The 24593-nt window shown below is 43.3% G+C and overlaps 1 protein-coding gene across 4 annotated transcripts in view; it reads right to left on the bottom strand.

Moving 5' to 3' along the window:
- Positions 1-24593, bottom strand: part of Nak (Numb-associated kinase) — a 125018-nt gene that overhangs the window by 19279 nt on the left and 81146 nt on the right. For 3 of the 4 annotated variants that reach the window (XM_075696104.1, XM_075696097.1, XM_075696090.1), the window contains 3 exons: positions 24111-24307; positions 23682-23771; positions 7060-7137 (listed from right to left, as the gene is read on the bottom strand). In XM_075696104.1, coding sequence (XP_075552219.1) covers positions 7060-7137; positions 23682-23771; positions 24111-24307 — 365 coding nt within the window. The remainder of the gene's footprint in view (positions 1-7059; positions 7138-23681; positions 23772-24110; positions 24308-24593) is intronic. The other variant, XM_075696111.1, reaches the window with a different exon arrangement.

Genomic DNA, 24593 nt, shown 5'->3' on the forward strand with positions numbered 1-24593 from the left:
GACTAATTAGAAATGATACCCGTATTTCCAGTGCCAATAGAATCGATGAAGTATAACATGGCACAAGTGCACAGCTCGTAACTTTGCCATTTTCTATTGCCCAACTTAACGTCTCTAGAGCTACATCCAAGTATTACTGACGTGACCTGCACCTCTAGTTTCTTAATTGCACATCAAAATGTTTATTCTGGCAAAATAAAAGAAATAAAACAAGATATTTGTACGCACTGTAATGCATACCAGGTCTCAGTACGATACGTAAGCAGTTCATCAAATAAAATAACACAGTAGACCTCTGAAACACTGGCTTCGGTGCTAGTTTTTGAAGGAATTGGTGCATTTTCATGTTTACAAGCAAATCAATTCTTGCCTTACACCAAACCACACAACATAGATCACAATAAACTAAGTATACTGCAGAATTTTGTATATTCTAGATTTGTCCGGACAGTGCTGTGGTCATTTTATTTGAATATTAACACAATTCTGATTGTTGCACTATGGCTGAATAGAACAGCAAGATGAAGGGTTTGAAGATTAATCTGGCAAATCTCCAATCAATGTTTGCACAGTTCTAGTCACTGTCATCATCAGTCATAACAAGTCTGTACAGAAAGTGAAGGCATACAACATGAAAGCAAAGAGAAAAGTTTTCTTTTTGGCCACCGTAAACTACAAGGAAGACCTAAAGGTTCCTGGAATCATGCTGACTTGCCTTGATGGAGAATAGTACACTGCTTTGTCACTAAAGGGCACATCTAATACAATTAAGAGCTAATCAATAAACGATAAGTCTTTGTTGGGAAGGATAACGACATCCATTCACATTATTGTGGTTTAGTATTGGTATGTTGATGCTCTTTCATGTTGGTCAAAACAAGTGGGATGAAAGAACAATGAATATGAGGTACAAGTTCCCCTTAACCTTTTGAGGGTCGATTTTTTTTTATTGCAGATTCCGATTCTTCTTAGGGACTTATTTTGGAAAAAAAAAATTACCGTAATTTTTCTAGGGTGACCGTAAAGTGAGAAAGAAAAAATTTGCGTTGGTATATATGCATTTTTCATTCATGAATAACAACAATAAAAAAGGAAATAAACTTATCAGAATTAAAAATTTTATGCATCTTTATGCACATAGTTGAAGGCTTTGAAAATCCGCACACGAGAATATTTCGCAAGCCTCAAATGTTCCTGCTCATACACTAATATGTACATCCATAGTGTAATCGAACTGCGTAGGTGCGTGCATTCAAGAAACCTGTTTGGTTGTGTGCCCATCAAAAAAAGCAACACGTGTGACAAACTTCTGCTAATTTTCATCATATCGCTAACCAGCTAGGGCAATTAGTTTCCGCGAGTGTTAAAAAAAAAAAAAGAAAAGAAACGGAAATGCATGCACGGCGGCATCCTTCCTATGCGCACCCCTGTGAGCACAAAACGAGCGAGAAACAAGCGGTTGCCCTTTGAGCGATTGGGAACGAGATAGCCATTAGTTTTGCAAGCGCAAAAAGCCGAAACCGCCCGTGAAACAAAATCCAAACGGCCGCCCGCCCGCGCGCACTCCAATGCGCGAGCGGTAGTATATAGACGTGCGGGAGCAAACTAGCACTAAAACAAACCATGCAACGAAAACCGAGAAAGGGAGGCACGCGAAAAAAATTCACTGTATCCCCCACATAGTGGCAGCACGACAGAAAAGAAAAAGTTAGGAAATTGGTGCGCTTTTCAAACGTACAGACGCCGCCGTAAATATATGGCATCGACTATTTTCAGACTTGTTCGCATCGCTGTATATTTAAGTCATTGACCGTCAAAGGGTTAAATCAAATTTTCTAGCTTTTACCCAGTGTTCTGGACATCTGTGTCTCATGCAGAATAAAGTTGGATTGATTGATATGTGTGAAGATCTTATTTTTTTTTCCATGAAAAAGAGGCTGGCAGAGACCCACCAACTGCTGAAGCAAGCATTTTTGTCAAAATGAAAATTCAAGACTATCACAATATTTTATAAAGTATGACGAACACTCAAGGTACCCTTCAGCAGGGATAATTCATGTAGGCGAAGCAGAAGTTTGTGCAAGATTTATGAACAACCACTCCACCATCAGCTAGTTATCTCAAGCACTTCACTTGCCACACTGAGCCTGCCACAAAGCTTACACAGATGAAGTGGTCATGCACCACACTGCAGCAATTTAGTGCCCCACATCCTCGTGACTGAACAAGAGCATCCGGCGCAAGTGTGCATGAATGACATAAAGCAGTGCACATGCAAGCACTCATGCACTCGCACATACAACCTATCAAGACCAAGGCAAAACAATATAGTGGATGAAATGAAAGTGGATGAAAAAACAACTTGCCGCAGGTGGGTAAGGATCCCACAACCTTTGCATCGTTCCTCACCTGCGGCAAGTTATTTTTTCATCCATTTTCATTTCCCTTAATTTATCGTTTATTTCATTTATTAAACACAAGTAATTTCCCCCATGTTGCCCTTGGTGTCAGTGTTTGTTAGCTTCTTATGACATGACTAATAAAAATCGCTCCCCTCGGTTAACCCCCTTTCTTCTCATTTAGAAACTGAATATGTGATTTTCAAAAAATCGATTTTTTTGGCCATCTCTCACGATGCGCCGCATCCCCCCTTAAAATGGCAAAGACTGAGAACATGCGGTTATAGAACCAACTGTAATCGGCGAGCAGTACTCTTCCTCTACCAGGATTACTTGTGTGTATTATCTGGCTAATAAATTAGAAGACACTAATTAAACAAGCTTAATTTTTTTATTAAGGGCCCGACTTCTAATGGGAAAGCTGTTACTGCATCCCAAAACACCCTATTGAGTCGTTTTCAGTGCACTATGTTTTGCATAATTATTTCTTCCATGTTTTACCTGCAACATGCAAAAGGTAAGAACTGCAATGTAATTATACACCTCCGTGCTGAGACACCAGTGGCTCCAAAAGCAACATTCCCTGAAACGATTTTGACGATTTTTTACAAACATGCCGAGTCGTTAGAGTAGGTCATTCTGATCATTAATTGACCTATCTAAGTGCTCTACGTAAAGCGTGTAATTTATTATAAGGTTTTAAAAATACACATCGCTGCCAATCTCAGCACACTGCTCGGCGGAATTTTAAGCCGCCCCTACCCATATGACCGAAATCACCCATATGACATCAGTGGGGTGAGCTATCCGATTGGCTGACCTGGGGACGTATTCTGAAACGTTCGCCGCCGCGAAAGTTTCGCCCTGGCCACGCCTCCGCCGTTGCGGCGCGCTCTGAATGGCTGCTTTGACAAAACCGGAAATTCAGGTGGCGCAAGTGAATTTCCGGTTTTGTCAAAGCAGCCATTCAGCGCGCGCCGCAACGGCGGAGGCGTGGCCAGGGCGAAACTTTCGCGGCGGCGAACGTTTCAGAATACGTCCCCTGGGCGTGTGATCGATAATTTTTCCAACTTTATGGCAAACAAATGATGTTCGTAATAGTTGGAATGTTAGTTAATTTGTTTTTATAAAAAGAAAGTAACATAGAGGGAATGCACAAGAACAATTTTTCTGTACACTTAAGCACTTCCGGCACACAGCAAGTGTCGTCTGCTTGTGTTACAACGTGCGCCGTCTTTGACGAGAGCTCCGCCGTCAGTATCGGTTTGTCTTTTCGCGAGCGCTTTGATTCGACTTTGTTGCGTTGTGGACTGCAGACGTAGCGACTGGCAATATGTCAAGCTGCGACACCGTGTCCCTCTGCAAGCCAGTACACGAGCTGACTGGCTGCAGCGCATCGGACTGCCACTATCCGATCGGCGCCAGGATTTGTGCAATTGCGGCCGTCACTTTACACCGGAAGATTACTAACGCAATAGCGTTTCGCGAGTCCGGTATTAGGGTAAACGCAAGCACAAGGGGACAGGGCCTGGCCGTGTCCCCTTGCGTGTCGTTTGAGGTGATGAACAGAAGCGCAAATGTGAATGGTCTGCACGGTGCAGCCACCTTGTGGCATAGAGCTCAACCACACACAGTAGCAGTAACAAAATATATTCTTCTAAGCTGCTTGTGTAAATTTTTCGCAGGAGTGTAATCGTTAACACGTTGTTTTTGTAAATGTTTAAAATATTTTACTCTTGGTTAGAGCAATATTAGCTCTTTCTTTGGCTGGTTAAGCTCTGCGCCAACGGGTGGCTGGACCGTGGAGGCAGGCACCCGTATCAGGCAGCTCACGTACGTCTACGCTAAAGTTCCTTCATCAGCATGAGTTTATGCCTCCACTGTTCCGTCGAAATATTCTGGTAATGTGTGATTACCGGAATACCAGACACGTTCGGCACTACGACAGAATGCTTGCAACGCACGCTGCTTCGATAGCTTTCGCTTGGGGTCGACGGCCAAGCGGCTAGCAAAGAGGTTTCTCGGGGTCGAGGGCGGGCTCCAAAACAACCGGAAGTGGACGATGTGACGTCGCATCATGACGCAGAGCCAGTGAAGGCGGAGCTTAGCCCCGATCGCTCGGCGAACGAGTTGAGGAGGAAAAGCATGGCTAGGGAGGAGGGTAACTTGTAATTGCTTGTAGCTCCATTAATACGCAACGCTTCACTTAAATTGTGGTGCGAATGTTCTACTTAAGCTGTACCCTACGCGTTTACAAAATTTGTCCGAACCGTTTCAGGGGCCCTTTAATGAATGAACTCTGTTCATTGCCTGACTCAACAACTACCTGGAAGTGGTAAGCTATCAATGTTAGCCTTAGACCTTGAAAGAAAATTACTATATTCAGGTGCTTCCTTCTTCACAAATGTAAATGTGCCTGCATAGTACAGTATATAGGTATGTAACCATGGTACACAGCAGTGCATTTTCAATGCTTGGCATGCCATGAACATCAACATGCTGTAGCACAATGCGTTCTGGTGGGTGCTCGATGCATGCGGCACCTTTTACTAGCACTGGTCACTGTTTAACAAAGAGGGCACTAGAAAAAAATGATTGTGGGCATAAATATAATTTAATTGGCATGTAAGAAGTGTTACTTGTATAATAATAGTAGTTTATGCCAAAGTTTGACACTGAGTTGCAATGCTAGGCCAAAATGCCTATGTAGCGCAGCTGCAAAGCAACCAGGTATATTTCCAACTTTTCTATACAATTATGGGGTTTTACATGCCAAAACCATGATTTGATTATGAGGCTGTAGTGGGGGATTCCAGATTAATTTTAATCACCATGGGATCTTTAACGTCCCCCAAAGCATGGGACCATGAACATTTTTGCATTTCGCCTCCATCGAAATGCGGCCGCCGTGGCCAGGTTTTGATCCGCGACGCTGTGCTTAGCAGTGCAACACCACAGCTGCTAAGCCACTACGGTGGGTATATTTCAAACTTTTCTAAATCAAGTCTCCATGTCCCAGAAATGGCTAGTGCCGGTGTAAGAGAAATGGTGATCCAAAGCCTGTATAATAAAGGCGTGGTGCAGCGTGTAAACTATAAAAATGAGTGAATTAAGGGAACTTGCTTCTAGACTTTCAAGGGACGTACATAAGAGAGGCAACAATAAATATCAACTCCAAAGTAAGTGGATGTCTTTACATATCATGAGAACCAAACATGTGGTCTATGGAAAGCTTAAGTGGCATTTTCAAGTACTCCTTATGCTTCTGTTAAGTTGCCGAAGCTTTAAACAACTCACACCTCCACCTCTCCCCATGGCTAGTGCTTCTATAAGGACCACGCACATTGCATGCAGCACCATGACTGCTGCGAGTTGAGATCCTTGGTAAACACGTGCCTGCTGTGACATATGGTGTGACATGTAAAAGAAGTACAGTCGAGCCCACTTATACCAATCACAGTTAACCAGAATGTTTGGTTATTATGAACGAAGATATTAGCACAACGTTCACAACTTTCACACAGAGATATATTGAACCTAAAGGGGATCACAAAAAAGTTCTATATATAATTCGATATATGGAATAATTTTATACAAAAATTTTCAAGGGGATTTTACAGCTGTTACTTATACACAATAATTTGTCATATCCAGGTTCAACATCATCGGATTCGACTGTATATATATATATATATATATATATATATATATATATTGTTTTAAGCACGCATACCCAGCTAAAGGATGTCTGACACTCACTCTGGGTCTTGAGGGTACTGAGTAATATAAAAAACTGAATTTCCCCCTGGATCAGCAAACAAATTGCCCCAACTTGTAACAGCCTTACTGTTATTCCAACCAGAGACCATGGCACATGACTAAAAGCATTTGTCACGACTGCATGCCAGTACCATCCTTTCTGCATTTATACCTTGTTGCTAGTGCTTTTGCTCCTACGTGTATTTAGAAAATGACAGTTGTATGAGCACTATTTTTACCACAGTTTGACTTATTAACACTTCTCTTCGAGAAATTTGGGTTCCATTTTGCCAACTGGCACCACTGCTTCTTCACCTTATACTGAAAGGGCAACACACAGTGACAACTGACCTGGGCCCTTAATCCTTACAAGTTCTTTTCACTGTACAAGCCATACACCATTTGAGGAGGAAGCGCACAGTTAACACAGCACATTCACATCACACAATACACCGAGCTTTGGTAACCCTATAACTGCACAAAAACACAGAAGGAAGCAAAAAACTGCATGGCCGCTTAAAATGGCAACTGCCTTATCTGAACAGTAATTAAGAAAAAATAAAAATAAAACAAATGATAATAACTTGACATCTCTTAACTGAAAACCAACATCTGACTAAGTTGACACCTATTAAACTGCACTAAAGCTAATCCTAGGTTGAATGGCTTGTACTCTACTCTGCTTACCAATTCATTTAACATTAATTTTCAAAACCATATTGCCCTGAGATATTTTACCACTATTTTTTGTGCCAACAATGCAAGCAACTGCAAATGTGATTGCCAACACCCAAAGCAACAGCACCCATGCTAAGAGGTGGTAGCGGTAGTTGCAGCAGTGACAGCAGTAACAATGGTGGTGTTGGTGGTGGTGGTGGAAGAAATTAGCACCAGGGATTACCTCCAGCCTGGGACGGAGTAGTAGACAAAAGATTCAATGCTGTCTTTCCAGAAGAGTTCCTTGCCCGCCCTGGTTTACCTGCAGTAAAGAGTTTAAATGTCAGGTGAGTGAGCTTAAATTTCAGCCTCCTTTTTCTAACATCTCCAGCATATCATTGAAGCCCGTATCTCTTAGTCTCCTTTGAAAGCTGAACACTAACACTTCTGGACAATTGGATAACTCTGAACACACTCACCACCCACTATCCTTTGTGTTTTTTCTCCTGTTCCTTTACACCAAAATAAAATGCAACTACAATGCAGCAGAGTTGCACAGAAGAGCAAGCGTAATGCATCAGCAACAAACAGCTGCACATAGTTGCATAAAGGAACTCTACTTTCCCCAGATGGCTGAACTGTTCGGCTGTATTCAGCTCTAGTGCCAGCGTCTTCCCCATTATCTGGTAGAAAGTCTCTACTCTGGGGACACTATCATGTGATGGCCACCTTGCTTCTTCTGCTTGGCCATGAAATCTTTTTTCAGAACAGGTCCCTCTTTTCTGTATAAATGCAATGTGTCTAGAATGAGACGCTGATTTTTTAATTCTGCAGCAAACAGTTGTCTCCATTCACTTCCCTCATCAGTGCTTCCCCTTTGCTCTAACGTTCCTTTGTGCATTTTTTGCACGTAATCTTGTTGTTCACCCCTCACTTTAAATTTTCCATTGGATTTGGTGCCATATTTTCAAGTACCCAGCACAGGATGCCACTTGCCCATGTCACAGCAGTACACAAAAGTTGATCACTTCAAAATTATGCTTCTATTAAGTGTTTTTTGCATGATTTCCTTTTTTATTTTGTACTGTGGGGATCGAGGTGCCCTCCCGTATCTCATACTCAGCTTGCACATGATGACGGCCATTTGCCAAGCTCAATTTCCAGAAAGGCATTCGCGACGATGAGGGGGCCCGTCATAATAGTGTATAGACTATTATGACGGGCCCCTCACTGTGTTGTTGCTAAAGTGAGGGAGCCTCTTTTTATTTCATTGCATGTTATGTGCACAGAGTTTTGGTAGTGAGTGGTTGGGCCCGTCTCACTGGGACGCACAGTAACAATGTAACAACACGTCCCTGATCATTGGTCTGCAGCCACTAAAGCGGCATCTGCCCAAGGTCCCTACCACTCTCCTACTGAGCTACACAACGGCTCGCTTCGCTCCCCTTGGCAGGAGCCCTCCGTGTCAGGCGCAGTGGTGAAGCACAGGATAAAAGAACAAGCATGGCAGAAGTCAAACGAAAAAAATAATGCAGCAACGTTGAAAAAAAAAAAGAAGTACTGTATATTAAGTTGTCATGACGAGATTCAAACCCAGGACCCCACAATCACAAGCTTAACACTTTTCTGCGGCACCATGAAACGAGATGGAAAGGTTTACCATTACATAGGCTCTGCACTGGCTGCTGTTCCCGCGTCACTACAATGCTATGGCTATAGTGAAGGGCACCCTCACTATAGCCAGTTCCTCCCAGGATTCATTGCCCCGGTGGGAAGAGGGTGCCCGGGTGGGAACAGGGCTAGAGTGCCGCAGCTACTTTCCTGTGTAAACAATGCTTCCTCCCTCCCAGAGTTCAGTCACATGCGCAAGCACAGGCCCATGGGAAGCGCTCTAATTGGTCTCCTTGTGATCATACTCCAGGTACCCTTTCACCCTTCAGGTCTGAACTGCTGAGTGCTTTCCCGCCATGGCAGGCCCTCTACAAGCTGGACATGGGACCTTTGCTTCCATGATTTCTCAAGCTCGATGGACTGCTACCAGGTTAACCTAGCACAGCAGTAGCTTGTACTTGACTGGCCTTTGCCAGTAAGTCGCAACTGATATACTGTGATGTACCTTCGGTTGTAGTCTTTTCTGCTTCTGCACTCTATCGAAGACTTGACAAAACCAGCCGAAGCACCCTATTGCGTGCTGCAGAGTGCAGGAGCGCACAGTGCCCTTTTCCAGACTGTTGCTCATTGGGTGAGCCTTGTTCAAGCCCATCTCCACAGCATGTATTCCTTCACTATCTCCTGCTAACACAATTTATAAATTCTGCCACCTGAAAATTTTCTTGCCGAAAACCGGTTTATTGTAATTAATGCTGATTTGTTAACATTGGCTCTTAGGAATAATCAAATGGCCACTTAATTAAAGGTAACACTAACAGCCAAGTAAGAGGATGATGATTAATGGAGTTTTATGGCACAAGTGCCAGGGCAGGCCGAAGAGCACCAAAATATGCTACGATGCAGTTGATGGTATGGTCAATGTCACAGGGTATATGTGACGCGGCTGTAAAGTGGCCCAAAACATTCGTTGTAAAGCGTGTAAAACATGTATTTAAGTAAAAAAAATGTAACAGTGATACATAGCGTGTACAATGATATGTTGGAAAGAAAAAGATATGCTATGAAGAGGTGATAAGTATACTAACATTTGGCACTGTCATAGCACTACCGCCTCATCAGGGCCCTTTGAAAACGAGGGCCTGGAGGCGTACCCTATACAAAATGCTACCATCGCAACAGCGGCCTCTCAAGAGAGGCCGCTCTAAGAATTAGTTGGGCTGATAACATGCAATAAGCAGAGTTCATTGAAAAAAATCTAAAATTGATTTTGTATTGAATAACGGTTCCTTACCGAGGAAAATTGCTGGATGAAGATGAATATGCTCTCTGCAAGCTAGAGGAAAGTGTCTTTTTTTCTCCTTTCAATGTCTACTTCCCGGCACTCCAGTAAGACATGGATGATGGTCAACCTCTCACTAGATTTACCACTATCACAGGTTCACCACCAGTCAACAAACAGCTGTGTGTGCTGTGTGTGTGTCCTATTCTCAATCGAGTTAAGATGACATCAGCCTCCCGTGATTTCGTTGTTGATGGCCAAATGCCTAACTGATTTAATTAGGCGAAGTTTATTAGATGTTTCAGCATGCCAAAGGTGTTGCCAATGGCTTCTTAGTTTTCTCTGCAGGAAATGTTTCAAATCTATAGCTGTGACAGCTATAGGAGCGTTGAAGAGTTTTCAGTGCTATGAACTTCACAAGTTAATCAGCAAGCATATTACCCTCAATGCCTCTGAGGCCAGGAACCCAGTATACAATGATATGTTGTTCAGCTGCATAAATACGTAGTACAAAACAGGGTGTCTACCAAGTTGACATTTTCAAATTCCCCAAGTTTTCCAGGTTTTCCCTGAGTGCCTTTGCAAAATTTCCTGAGTGACACAGAACTTTGCTTTATGTCAAGACGGGCTGACATCATGTCGCCCGATGCTGTCACTCTCTAGTAAGCATGATAAATAAAAAATGTCTTAATTCAGTTTGAATGGTAAGGAGTAGTGTTTACTTCATTCAAAATAGAACAAGGCAATACACATTCCTGAGAAACTTATGTGTTACAGTCACTGGACCTGTATGTAACTAATGCCGAGACGTATTCATCTGGTTACAAAACAAGTATATTTGGCAAACAGAAGTGATTATTTCTTGCTTAAAAAAAAAGAAAGCATGCTTACATTTTTAGTTGAATTTACATAGGGAACTCCATCGTACCACATTCACTGATAGAAATTAGCTCTTGAAATTTGTTCAGAGCTATATCTAGACAATTAACTTTTCTCACCACCTTTGCTTCAACATTAATTTCACATTAAAGCTTTCATTTATGTTTATATTGCAAAGCTGTACCAGGACATTGCACATAACAAATGGTCCATGCAGCCTACGAAATGATCCACTAAGTGGAGGTGTTTAAGCAAAAAAATAAAAAAAAAATAAAAAAGAAAAAAAGAAAGGCAGGAAAAGACACAAAAGCAAAAATGAATTTTTTTTTCTTAAATGACAGCATAGTTTTTGAGACAAACACAGGCCTTGTTAGCCCAACTGACATGAACAATCTTAAGTGGCGAACTACTTGCAAATACTACTAATACAAAATGTTCAACCAAATTATTTAATCAGTATTAAATTCACTTCAAATTTTAAACTGATTTGTAAAGAATTTTTGACCAATTCAGGGTGTCTACCAAGTTGACATATTCAAATTCTCCGAGTTTTCCAGGTTTTCCCTGAGTGCCTTTGCAAAATTCCCTGAGTGACCCAAAAATTTGTTTTACGTCAAAACTGGCTGACACCATGTCGCCCGATGCTGTCACTCTCTAGGCAAGCATGTTAAAAAAAAAAAAACTTAATAGAGTTTGAATAGTAAGAGGTAGCGTTTATGTTATTCCAAAAGAAAACAGAAGGGAGGGGCTAGTAGAATGCACAGCAAATAAAATACCTTCAAAAAGAAATGGTAAAACCCATTGCAAATTGAGTGAACATTCTCAAATATGAATAAAAAGGAGATGCATACAGAAGCAAATATTTTCGAATATGAGCCATTTCTATCAACTGACAGCAAGCTCATTGGTATGAGGCCCGAACTTTGTCTCAAGTGAGATTCTCTCAGCAACTGTAAAGTCAATCTCAACTGTCCTGAGATACTCTCAGCCCACACACAATCATTCAGTGTTGCATTTCACTGCTTTAAAGATTTTATTTTGGTTTGACTGAGGGTCACCTGCATCACGGCGTCAGCCAAAATTTTGCTTTTTGAGCTCAAGCTCCTTCAAAGAAGAGGTGGCACAGTTCCCTTCCTAATCATTCCTCAATGCGACGGTCTATTCTGTTCTCGTCCTCGTTCCACCGCGCGTTCGTCCCACGGACCATTTTGAAGCATCCTCTTGGCCAGTTGCACAGTCAACGTCCCATTTTTTTTGGACTCCCTAGGGACCACGAAAACGTCCGAAAAATCGTGCAGTTTGAAAAAAGGAGTGCATGTCTTTTACTGCCCTTTATGGTTCAAATGGCCACAGGCACATCTGAAAAAGCTCTGAAGGCCTGCCAGTACACTTATTAGGCATATCAGTGCTCGTACTGGGACAGGAGATGGCAGGTGCACGCGTGTATAATTAAGGAATACATACTGGGTCCCGTGACAATTGCCCCTTCCCACACTTGTTATGCTACACCGCAGTACTTTTGTGTGTGCTTCACAGCGTAACATTTCTCTATTGAAGCGAAGCTGACTTTCGGAAACCGGCATTATGCAAAGCAACGTGCTTTCCGAGCTTCGAAGCTACTCGCAAAGACCGCAAAGGCGTAGACGTTGCCATTGGGGACAGCGGCGAATTCTTTCAATGAAAATCGCAGCATCAAATGGTAAGAGCCTTAATAGTGAATGTTGAAGCAGCTAGGCCAGCAGCTGCCAGCGGATCTGCGTGCGAAACCACCGGTTCAAGGCGGCGAGATAATCAAAACGGCGGTGTTGGCTTTGATTAATGCCATTTCGGCCTTGCAGTTCCCCAAAGTTCCAAAATTTAAAACCTAAAGCAAGACTTTGGAAATGTCAATGCATCTTTTACATCAAAAGTTTGAGAACTTTATACCCATTAAGTTTCAGAATTGCGCGCTCCGTACCGCGGCGAGCCCTCTCGCCATCAAAATGTCCTCGAAACTTTGTGGTTGGATGGGGCTCCTTGCGATATGTGATGTCAGGTGCATGGGTGTTGCCGTGAAATCCAGCCCGATTTTGCAATGTGTGCGTTGAAATGTCTATGTCTTTTCGAGCATGAAAAATACATTCTAGGGAAATTCCAGAATGGTTTCCGGTGCCATGGGTTGTTTTGGTCGGTGATGCATGACAGCAAGAAAAAATATCAGGGGGGGGGGGGGGGGGGGTGCTGAAGCCCCATAAGCCTCCACCCTGGCTATGCCCATGGTACGAGGATCTTTTACAGGTTAATCAGACACTTTGTATCACTTCGTATCATGTTGTATGCAACAAACATTTAAAGTGCAACTCTGGCGATTTTTTTTTACTATGTCAAGGTAATGGAATAGCTAGGTTCCCAAGACCCCCCTGTCACACATCTGATAGTGGAATTGTTTCGCAAATTCAACAATTTTAAATAAGCAAAAAGCGCAAGAACGAAACCGAAACCTGACCAAGCAGCCGAGCGACGTCACGAGTGTCTCCACCGGGGAGCGCAAGGCGTGCAAAGGCATGCCGGTCTCGCTCACTGGCAGCGAAGAGCAGACGCTCGGCTGAATCTCAACTGCGCCAGATCTTCCTTGGACAATGTCAGCTGCACCAGCTCTTCGGATCTGTCAAATATTTACAGATATCTGATGAATTCGATAGCCACCAATTGCCGTTTGTATTCGACCCGCCACCACGAGAGCCAGCGCCCATGCGCTACATATCGTGCTGCAACATGAAGACCAAGGGTAGCCTAAACCACTGATTTTATATGTGCACTGCTTGCTATTTTAGGTGTTATAACCCTTCTCAAGTAAACGCTTTGCAGGCTCACTGTAAGATGTAGAGCACGACTTTCCGCATTCGTATCTCACAAAAACGCCACTGGCAGTCCAAAGCACTGAACGGTGCATTTGTTTACATCGATCAGCAGGCACAGTCACCACTCGTCGTTCGCTTGAGATATAATACTAGCCACTCATCGTTGACATCAAATAATGTCAGAACATATGAAAACAGGCCGATTTTGTGGATGTAAGCAGTGTTGCATCACCCTGAATCGCGCCGATATGAGCGACCACGCACCTTCAAAAACAGAGAGCGAGAGACTGTAGTACGGGAGCGTTATGCTGCCTATTCATCGTTCTTCCTTTTCTCTTCATGCACACAATATGTTCTGTAAAGTGGACATAGATGTGGACTTCGCACATGTGATCGTTCATTTAGAGAACACAATAGTTTTCTCGCGGAAATGCTGATGCCAGTACAGAAATTATTGGCAGCTGGACAAGGTGATTGTTAACGCTGCTGTATCGAAGGGGCATGCGCTTGCTGCCCAATTGGGATACGAGGCAAGCAGTCTGCATGATCCCAGCATGCTCTGCATGGAACATTCCTGATGTCAAGCAGCATGTGGCCTGTAACTGGGGAGGAGGCAAGGTAGGGTGTTCGAGGCAATTAATTAAATTGATTTGTAAAAAATCTGCACAACTCTCAAACCTGCTTTTTTTGAGGACATGACGGAAGTGTTCAGAGGAACGTACTCAGCGAATTTCATCAACATACGTTGACATCGAACAATCGCCAAAGTTGCCCTTAAGGGTAGGTAGAGAAAGCTTCTTAACTTGACAAAGCAAATAAAACCTTAAATTAGCTCAACAAGGCAAACATGCTGTGGACACTGCTGCTGCTTTGACATAACCGCATTCACCCAACTACTTGTGTGCTTTCATCAAGCACAAGTGGGAGCCTTAAGATGGGCTTGGACAGTGGTGACAATAGCAGTGATGACACTGCATGCATGAACTGGCAAGAACCATTCATTATGAAATTGCAAAACCTGCTGAAAGAGATTCAAAAGTGCATAAGAGAAGACAGCAGCTCAACTGAACTAAAGTAAGTACAGATTAGCTTATTTTTCACAAACTCAGAATGCAAAAGTGCATTCAATAAATGTTTGACAAACTGCTCTACAAACACTAAACATTGGAAGGTAATTTATAAAATGTTACTCAATTTTGAACATTGCATTGCTAAAGATTTTATACTCTAATATTTAAAATAATTTCCAAAATTTTCACAATAGTAAGCCCATTTTCTGGAGGCTTTGACAGAAATTCAGGCCATAACTGTGTGCCTAAGCACAGCCCAACACATTTGGTGTAGCAATTGTTTTCCACTTGTATGGTAATGTGCAAGCATGCTACTAAGCGGATGTTATCTAATGTATGATGTCACACCTGGCTATAAAATGTATGCGCCTTGCGAATAATGGTGTTCTTGCTTTTTGGCCACTAGATCATATCAACTGGCGACAAGGAAACTTAAACCCCGTAGGAAAATGCGGCGAAGGAACTGGATGGCAGAATAGTGGGCCCGTTTTGGCGACTGAAAAAGTCTTCCTGTCAAGAACGTGCTCTTGGAGTACAACACCGCAGCTTGCAGCAGACTGCGACAGACTGCACAAGGGCACGAGCAACGGTCCCTGCACATGCACCAACAGAAGCTGACATGAATGTAGTGAGCGAAGCTGCATGCTAAAGGGCTACGGGTGCAACCTGAGCAGAGAATGGGGAACGACACTGAAAGCTTCAGACAACGGATCCTGCGGAAGCGGGCAGAATGGCAAGGAACAGCATTGCACAATCAGTCCGCAATGATTGCATTGAAAACAGTACAGAGGTGATGCTAAGCTTGCTACTGACAGACAAGAATGTCGCGCTTAGGGATGATTGCCGAGTTTGATCCCAAGTTACAGAATTCTGAATCTTACTTAGAGCAATTTGAAGTCCTTGCACAAGGACATAAAGGAGGAAAAAAAGCTACCGGTATTCTTGACGGTGATGGGAGACGAAGTTTACGAAGTCTTAAGAACATTGTAGTGCCAGCTTCCCCAAGCGAGAAAACCTACTTGAAGCCAAGCGTTTCCTAAAGGAGCATTACAGTCCAAGAAGGTCAGTGATAGGCGAGCGTTGTAGGTTTAATAAGCAGACGCAGTATGAAGGGGAAAGTTTTGAAAATTTCATAGTGTAATTAAAACAGTTGGCTAGAAAATGCAGCTATGGCAACTTCCTACAGGACGCTCTCCGTGACAGGTGTACGGAATGAGCAGACCGAGCACGCTTTGTTCGCAGAAGAGAAGCTGACCTTTGAAAGTGCCTGCAAGATTGCTTTGGACCAAGAAATGGCAGCAAGAGACGCAGCGCTTATGAAAGGAAGGGACAAGGAGGAATCATTAAATGCAGTTAGGAGCCATTAGAAAAAATGGACGAAAAAGGCACAAATGACTCACATTCCTAAGAAAGAGTGGTGTGAAAGATACGGCAAAGGGCATTCTTCAAGTGTATGCTGGTACAAAAACTTTGTGTGCCGTAATTGCTCAAAAGCAGGACATTTGAGAAAAATATGCACAGCAGCACAGTCAAAGAGAGCAAATGCATTAGAATGTTCTGATGAACACTCTGAGCACGAAGTGTTTTGGAAATATGACTCACTTGTCTTTTGATGTCAACATTCAGGTGGAAGGCAAACTGCTGAAGTTGCCAATTGACACGGGAGTGGTTGTGAGTGTAGTACCAGTGCGCACGTGTACGATTCACATTTTGCCCATTTTGCATGCCAGCCCATCAGAGTGACACTTTGCACGTACACAGAACAAATTAATCTAAAAGGGCTGTGTGAAGTATCAGTAGTGTACGAAGATTAGAGCATGAGGCTGCCAGTAGTAGCAGTTAAAGGGACATTAAAGCGAAACAATAATTCAGTTTAGACTAATGAAGCATTGTTTGAGAACCCTGCAGGCAGTCATTTCAAAAAAATTGTTTGATTATTAGATGAGAAAATGAAGGTTCAAGTATCAGTATTTGAATTTAGCGCTGAAATCCCAGCGCCGGTACGTCAACGATTCCAAAGCATGTTTTCGCATTTGGGCCAGGTTGGCTGAGTAAAGGTTCCCGAAACTTGCCATGTTTAATATATGGTTCCTTTAGAACACAATGTAGTCAACCTGTACTGCTATAAATAATGAGTAGGCCCTAGAAGATGCCATCAAAATCCAAGACGTCACAGCCACTAGGTGCGGGAACTTAAGTAGGCGTCGCCACCTGTATTTCGTTCTTGCGCTTTTTCTGGCTTACCAAACGTCTTATCGTTGTAAGAGTGGTGTTTTTGGTGTTGTAGAACGGTAATTTACTGATGCAGAAGAAATCATTTTTCACTTTAGTGTCCCTTTAAAGATAACAGAAGGAAACTGCCAGCATTGCTTGGGTGGAACTGGCTTGAACATCTCAAGCTAGACTGGAGCAAGATTGGTCAGGTAACTGCAGAGGACAGAGTTTTTTCATTACAGAAAAAGTACCCTGCAGTTTTTTCTCATACACTGAGCACCATAAAAAATGATGCAAAAATAGTTTTGAATGGAAATTCTGTGCCAGGTCTGTTCCATTTGCACTAAAAGAAAAAGTGGAACAAAAACTCTATGATATGATGAAAACAACCCTGCTTGTAGTGGTGCCAAAGAAAGACAGTAGTCTGAGGCTCTGTGGAGACTACGAAGTTACAATTAATCCAATCCTAAATGGACCATTAACCGCTGACGAGACCAGAAGACCTGCATTCAACAATTACAGGCGGTAATGTGTCCCGTGTTCTTGATCTGTTCGCAGTGTATCAGCAGGCACCACGGAATCTTAAGTCATGACCATTTTTGACTGAACACAGGTACGGATTTGTTCCAGTTCAACGCCTTCCAGATGGTGTGGCTAGTGTACCCTCAATATTTCAGTCCACGATGGACAAATTACTGAAAGGCATTCCGTATGTAGGGTGCTATATTGATTATGTGATAGTGGCAGGATCTGACACAGCTACCTGACAAAGGTGCTAGAGCAAGTCCTTGAAAGGCTATGTGAGTATAACATCACATTGAATGCTGACAAATGATGTTTTTTTCAAAAGTCGGTGACTTACTTGGGTCACAGAGTGACTGCCGAAGGGATTTATCCCACGGAAGCGAAGATTAAGGTGTTTGTTAAGACACCTGAGCCCACCAACATCACAGAAATAAAAGCATATTTAAGTGTCCTAAATTTTTACTGAAACTTCCTGAAAAACCATGCAGAAATATAATATGCAGGTAAGAAATGATCATGGATAAAGGAATGCAGCGATGCCTGCAGCGATGCCTTCACAGATACAAAAGAAGCTGCTTGTTAGCAGCAAAGTCCTCCGGTTCTATGAGCTTGACAAACCGATAAGAATGCTGTGTGACGTGTCGTCCTAAGACCTAGGTGCAGTCATATGTCATGAAACTTCAGACGGAGAAGAAAGGCCCATTGCATTTGCTTCGTGAATTCTCACCGCAGTGTAAAAAAGTATGTGCAGTGTGAACGGGAGGTGTTGGCCTTGATACTTGGACTTAAACATCTTGTAGGCTTTGCATGTCAAGTGAACTATCTACGACTCTGTAATCATGCAGTTGTCTGTGAACATTCTGAATGAGGACGTAGCACCATCATTAATATCACTTATATATAACATTGATAGTATATTTATATTTATACACAAGTTCAACCGCAATCTGTATGGGCGGGACTTTACAATATACGCAGATCCCCAGCCACTACTTGGCATCTTGGGTGAAAAGCCTACACCAGCGTTAGCAGCAGCACGCATGCAGCGCTGGGCAATGACCTTTACACCATAGAGGAAGCTATAGCTCGAGGGCTCCTATCTAGATACATGGGTAAGGAGAAATAGTTTTTCTCGGCAACCACAGCACCAAATTTGATGCGGTTTGTTACATTTAAAAGAAAAAGTTAGAATATAGGAAATGTTGGTAGTGGATTTTCAATTTAAGCCATCAATGTGTTAATAAAATTGTTAAAAATTGTGAATTTTCAGAAAACTGAACAATAGTTTACAACTTTGTAACTCAGCAATGAAAAACAATATAACAATTCTGTAAATTGCATCTAATAGTAAATCTAAAGCCGAGAAAATTGAAGCATTACACAAGGCTCTCAAATTTATCATTAATATGCGGGTAAAACTTTTTGCAGAACTCTTGTAGAAAATGCAACAAATTCAGGTAAGACAGAAGCTGAGATAAAATTTGTGTTTTGAATACACTAATGGACGCAGTTTACAGAACTGCGATACAGATAAACCTTGATATAACAAAGTATTTAACTTTTTACAACCTCTCGTCCATAGAAAACCATGTAAAATGAAAGCTCGTTAATTCGAACTTCAATAATTCAAATTTATGGATAATTCGAACTGTACGATTTGGTCCGGCCAAGCTCCACAGAAGTCTATGTATAAAAAAGCCCACTAATTCGAACGCGAGAAGGTTCCGCCACGGATAATTCGAACTACGCACCACCGTGCCGGCGGCTTGGCGCCTGGCACACGGCCAGAGAAACGCGCCTACTGCCTACACACAAGGCTGCATCGCCTCCGGAACGGAGAGAATGGCGAGAGAAAGCAAAATCGGGAAAAATCTAACCGATGCGGGGTCGGCCAGAAGGCAGCGGCGGCTGCCTCTTCTCCGTTCTACGTGACCTTCGAGACTTCTTGCCCGTTGCAAATCTCGGAGACTTTGCAAATCTTGTGTAAATGTTATGCGGCAGATGGCGCGGCAAGCACCAAAACACAGGGAATCAAGTGCGTCACAGCGGCGCTTGCAATCAAGAAGAACCGATGAACCCGGGCCTTCGCCACCTTCACATGTTCAGCGTCTTTGTCTCAGCAGTCTTCATTGGTTGTGCACGTCCGTTTTCAGCTTAGGAGGTACCGGCCGTCGCGATTCTTTGTGATGGTGTTAAACTTCGGCTAACGTTCGTTTCGGTGGACATCGGTGGTGTGGCACAGTCGGACCCAGAGCTGCAACTTGAAGATGGCGTGTGCGCGTGGCAGATGCCATCACTTTCTGACAAGGCAAATTTCTGACATGCCCTACTGCTTCCAAATCACAGTGTACCGTTGTTCTCCTTCACTTTCGTTAGTTCGAGCTTTCGTTAATTCAAACTGAAGCGGCTTCTCCTTGTGGTTTGAATTAATGAGCTTTTAGTGTAATTAGAACCTCAATGTAACGAGGTGTGTTTGTATGTGATTTCAATATAACAAAATTTCGCTTCCGCAAGAAAAGAATGCCGAGACAATAAATGAAAATTTCCGCAGACGCAGATGGTCAAATGATTGGATTACAAGCTGCTGCTTGCAAATGCACCTCTCCAAGAGCAACCACCCCACTGAAGTCGCATCATGTTCCATATAAAGTCCATGCGTGATAAGATGCTATCCCGCCCTGTGCACTTTGTGCTTTAAGTGCGAGTTTAAGTGTGCGAGGGTGACGAAGAAAGATGGTGGCTTCACGAACAAGTGTCGCCTCACAACGTGAAGGGAAAGAGGGGGAGGGGAGCGAGTTTGCGGTAACGTAATCAAGCATGCGTGAGGGGCGGGGAGAAGAGGGGGGTTATGTTGGTGCACGTCGTGGCGATGCTTGGCGCCGGTTTCGGCTATGGTTGCACATGACTGTAAATGTGGCTGAGGGCATACCCAGCAGTGCATGCTGCTTTAGACATAACCTGCCACGCGTGCAAGGAGTGGGCGTGCCAACACAGTGGTATCATGTAGGCTGTCTTCCTGCGCATTTAGTAAAGAAGGTTGCGTAATCTCTAGTTTCGGGGACCCGGTGGAGCCAGAGGCAGACAACGCATTCACTGCCGGTGCTTTTCAAGATAGCGTGGTCCCAGTGCGGGCGACATTATCAGCAGCAGAGGAGGAGTGCACGCGAAAGCATGGCTGGCTTCATACTGCCTATGTAGAGATATCGTCGACGTGGCATGAAACCATATCCTTTGTCGCCGACTCCCAAATTCATCAAAATGAATTGTTTTCTCATTCAAGTTTGCTTTTTTTGATTGCCTAATAATTTGGAAAATTCTGCAGCCCCTTTCCATGCAAGGCCCCTTTCCGTGCAAGAAAAATTGATCAGCGACTGTACTTATTTGCATAAAAGGTCGAATTCTAATGCAATGAAATTTCGATACAACGAAGCAAATTGCCGATTTTACCTACTTCGTTATATCGAGGTTTAACTGTATCTGTTCTAGATGCAGAGCTTTCAATTTGTAAACTTTGCGCATTTTTTTTTTCAACCTTACCAATTTTTGGAAATTTCTTTTAAAGGGACAGACAACCGCTCAGAACATGACTCGATCAATCCTGCTGATGGAATGATTCCCTATCATAGTGGCTAATACGAGCCATGTTTTTTTCATGAAACGTGGATTTATATTTTTAATTCGTCACTAGAAGTCGTGAAAAATTACCTCTAGCGCCCCACGTGGCAAAAACATGAAACTGCATAAGAAGTCCACCACGTGACCTGCTATTAGTGTATGCGATTCCTTGTCTTTTTATTAGTATTAAAATGCAGTACACTTTTTATTACAAGTTTTTCCTAACTTACAATGTGCAGATAAGCCTTCGTTTATAGTGAGCAGAAAAGTGGCGCTGCCTTCGCCTTTGTTTTCGAAGAGTTGGCTTGGCTCGTTTATCGACAGAACGACAATGACGGGGGGGGGGGGGGGGGCGCCAGCCAGCCATGACGTAGGCGTGCACTTGGGGAAAAACGCAGAACAAATATAAGAAATGTCTGTACAACAACGCGAACTTATTCCACCAGCTTTTTATTTTCAAAAGCGGTTGAAAAAGGTCAAAATTTGGGTGGTTAAGCACAGTTACACTCATTCCTGTGAAAGCAGAAAGATGGGTGGCTTTTACAATTTGCGAGGCGGGCTATCGGTTGTCAGTCCCTTTGAAAAATTCAGGCCCTAAATCGAAATTGCGCTTCCAACAGTCCCTAGATTATAACGTTCTCTCGCATATGCAACAAATTTCATTAAAATCAGCCCAGCAGTTATCTCAGAATAGAGTTTCTGCATTTTACATGTATTTGAATAGGCGGCATCGGAGCTGGGCCCAAACTAAAGCTTCCTCTTACACAAGTACAGTAAGGGAAAGAACATGGATGTGGCTGATGCCTTGTGCAGATTGCCTTAAGTAGTGCTGGCATAAGAAGAATCAGCCAAAATGCTTGTCAGTATTTCAATCTCTTCCACTGAGAGCCATCGAAATTGCCAAAGTGTCCAAAAGATGTCTGACATTAAGTCGTGCAGGTGACTTTACACTTGCTGGTTGGCCTAGTTGCTGCTCAGAACTCAAGGCGTATTACGTACACCGAGATTGTCACCGGAGCAGGGCTTCATGACGTGGGGAGTTTAGGTTGCTATCCCTGAAGTGCCGAGGTATCACACGCTCAATCTGTTACACAGTGAACATCCTGGGGCAAGTCACATGAAGAAACTGGCCCACACTTGTGTGGTGGCCTGGAATCGACCAAGCCATAGAGGAGTATGTAAAAAAAAAAAATGCAAAATGTGCCAGGTAGTGCAATGTGCAGCCCAGCCTGTACCACTTCATCCATGGAGTTATCCTACCAGATGCGGGTCACGTGTGCATGTAGACTTTGCTCAAATGAATGCAAATGTGTTTCTTGTTCTTGTTGACACATTTTCCAAGTGGGTTGAGGTATGGTCAGTGTTGTCCACTTCTACTGTAAAGACAATTGAATAGCTTCGAAGTGCTTTTGCAGCTTACAGTTTCCCGGAAATATTGGTAAGCAATAATGGGCTGCAATTTACTGCAGCCGAGTTTGCAGACTTCGTAGCCCCCAACGGCGCGAGACACATTAACACTCCTCCTTAAAACTTAAAAGCTTCAAACGGCACAGGCGAATGAACTAGGCAGACTGTGAAATGTGCTCTGATAAGGCAAGTGTTAGAAATCAAATTGTCAGGTGCACGTCATTCATTCCAGGAACATATTGACAGTTTTTTGATGGCATACTGCAATACACCCAGTCGCGTGACTGGAAAGACACCATCTGAACTTTTTCTCAAGCAACAGCCATGCACAAAACTTGCATTTTTGAAACCAAACTTTTCAAGAGCAATGCACACCAAGCAGCAGGAACTCAAAGAACAGCGACATAGGTGTCGCAGGAGTGAGCGTTTGTTTTATGTTGGCGATCAAGTGCTTGTGAAAACTGCGCGCAGAGAATGTCCCTCGTGGGAGCAAGGTGTTGGGCATCAGATTGCGAGTGCTACGACATATGTTGTGAAAGTGCACGAACAAGTCCAGTTTATGCACGCCAACCACATCTGGTCACGTCATGCTGACCCAGCAACAAGCCTGGAACCAGTATTGAGAGACTGAAATCCTGTAATGCAGCACAGTGACATCGCAGCAGAGAGCACTCCATCGGCCACAGCAAATTCAGCCAAAATGCACTATCCCGCTAAATTGTCAGCTGCTGATCCAACGCATCCAGTTCAGCAAGCTCGTGAGACTATCCCGCCTGTCAGCATAGACTGCCCGACACCGTCAGTGGTGTATACGCCATTTACGTCAATGTCACTGCTGGAGGCACGGTTAGCTACACCGCTAGTAGAAAATAAATCGTTACAGTGTAGCACGTGCACTCGCAAGCTGCCGGACCGTTTCAAGCACAAGGACTTTGCAAAATAAACTTTCTAAAATGTTAGAGGAAAAGAAATGTGATAACGTGCAGAGCATGCTACTGTGCCAACGTTATCCAATGTGTGACTGGCTGACTAGACCTGGCTATAATGTATGCGCCTTGTGAAAAAAGGTGTTCTTGCTTTGTGGCAACTCAGTCATATCAACTTGGTTGATGAATGCTCAAGTGCTAACCTGTTAATTCCAGTAGCTCTAGAAAACAACAGAACATGCAGTGTGCTGCCGATATACAGCCACATTTCATCCAGTGCTTAAGCTGTCTTTAGAAAAGGCAGTGGTTATGGTAAATGAATGAACAATATATTAAAGCTAGCAAAACTGAAAGAAAAGGAGGAAAGAAAAGACACCACAGAGTCCACACATTTGCAAATTATAAGGCAACCAACAAGAACAGCATCATGAACATGCAACAGTTCCACAAACTTGAAAAAGAAGCAGTGTAAGTGACCCGTCAATAAAAAGATTCCTCACCTGAACGGCTGAAAGGTGCAGCCCCAAATGGATCCACTAAGTCGCCACTGCTCATGACTAGACTCTCACGACTCTTCACGTTGGATATGCCTAGAGAAAGAAACAGTGCATGCCTTACTTGAGTTCTGCAGGTTTATTGTCCCTGCAAAGTTATAGAAAGCACATCGCACAAAAACAGAACTTTCTTCCAGTTTGAACTGCTTTTCGGCATTGCAAACGTGCTTTAGCAGTGATGCAACCATATTTTTCTGTACAACAAATTTACGTGGCAATGGGGGTGAAAACTGTGACCTATATCATGTATTGTATATCTAATGCAAGTCTAAGCAGGAGGTTGCATTGCCATAATGGTGCCAATAGTTTTAGGTTTGCTACTATTCCTGCACTATGAGATGCACCTAGAGAAATATGAATGGAGGTCAGACTCACTGCTCTGCGAGCCTCGGCGTATCTTATCAAACTCCTGGCCAAAGAAGTGGTCTTCGGGATCTGTAGGATCCACTGCAGAGGTAGACGCAGGCTCAGCAAACGGATTCCAGTGGGGATTGCCCTCATGTGGGGATGAAGCACGGCCCAATGAGACTTCAAAAGGTGCCAGGAACTGGGATGTTTCCTGAACAAACGGCCTGAATTCCCAATGGAAGCAATTACAGCCATATCAGGCGAGGTGCTACAGTGGCATCCAAACTGAGAACAGTTCTCTCACGAAGCCAAAAAACACTTAAGATAACAGCACACAACACTGTGGAAAAAGTAAAAAAAATGTATATCACATGCTTTCAAAAGTGGTTTGGCTCACTACTATTGCAGGGCCATGAAACACAGGAAGAGCTTTTAGCACATCTATGGCAGATTAGTTTATTGCACAACCAAAAGCCATCATGTGAGGCAGCTGAAAGTTGCTGCTTGTCT

Source organism: Dermacentor variabilis, chromosome 1 (genome assembly GCF_050947875.1).
Source record: "Dermacentor variabilis isolate Ectoservices chromosome 1, ASM5094787v1, whole genome shotgun sequence".
In the NCBI taxonomy this organism is placed as follows: Eukaryota; Metazoa; Arthropoda; class Arachnida; order Ixodida; family Ixodidae; genus Dermacentor; species Dermacentor variabilis.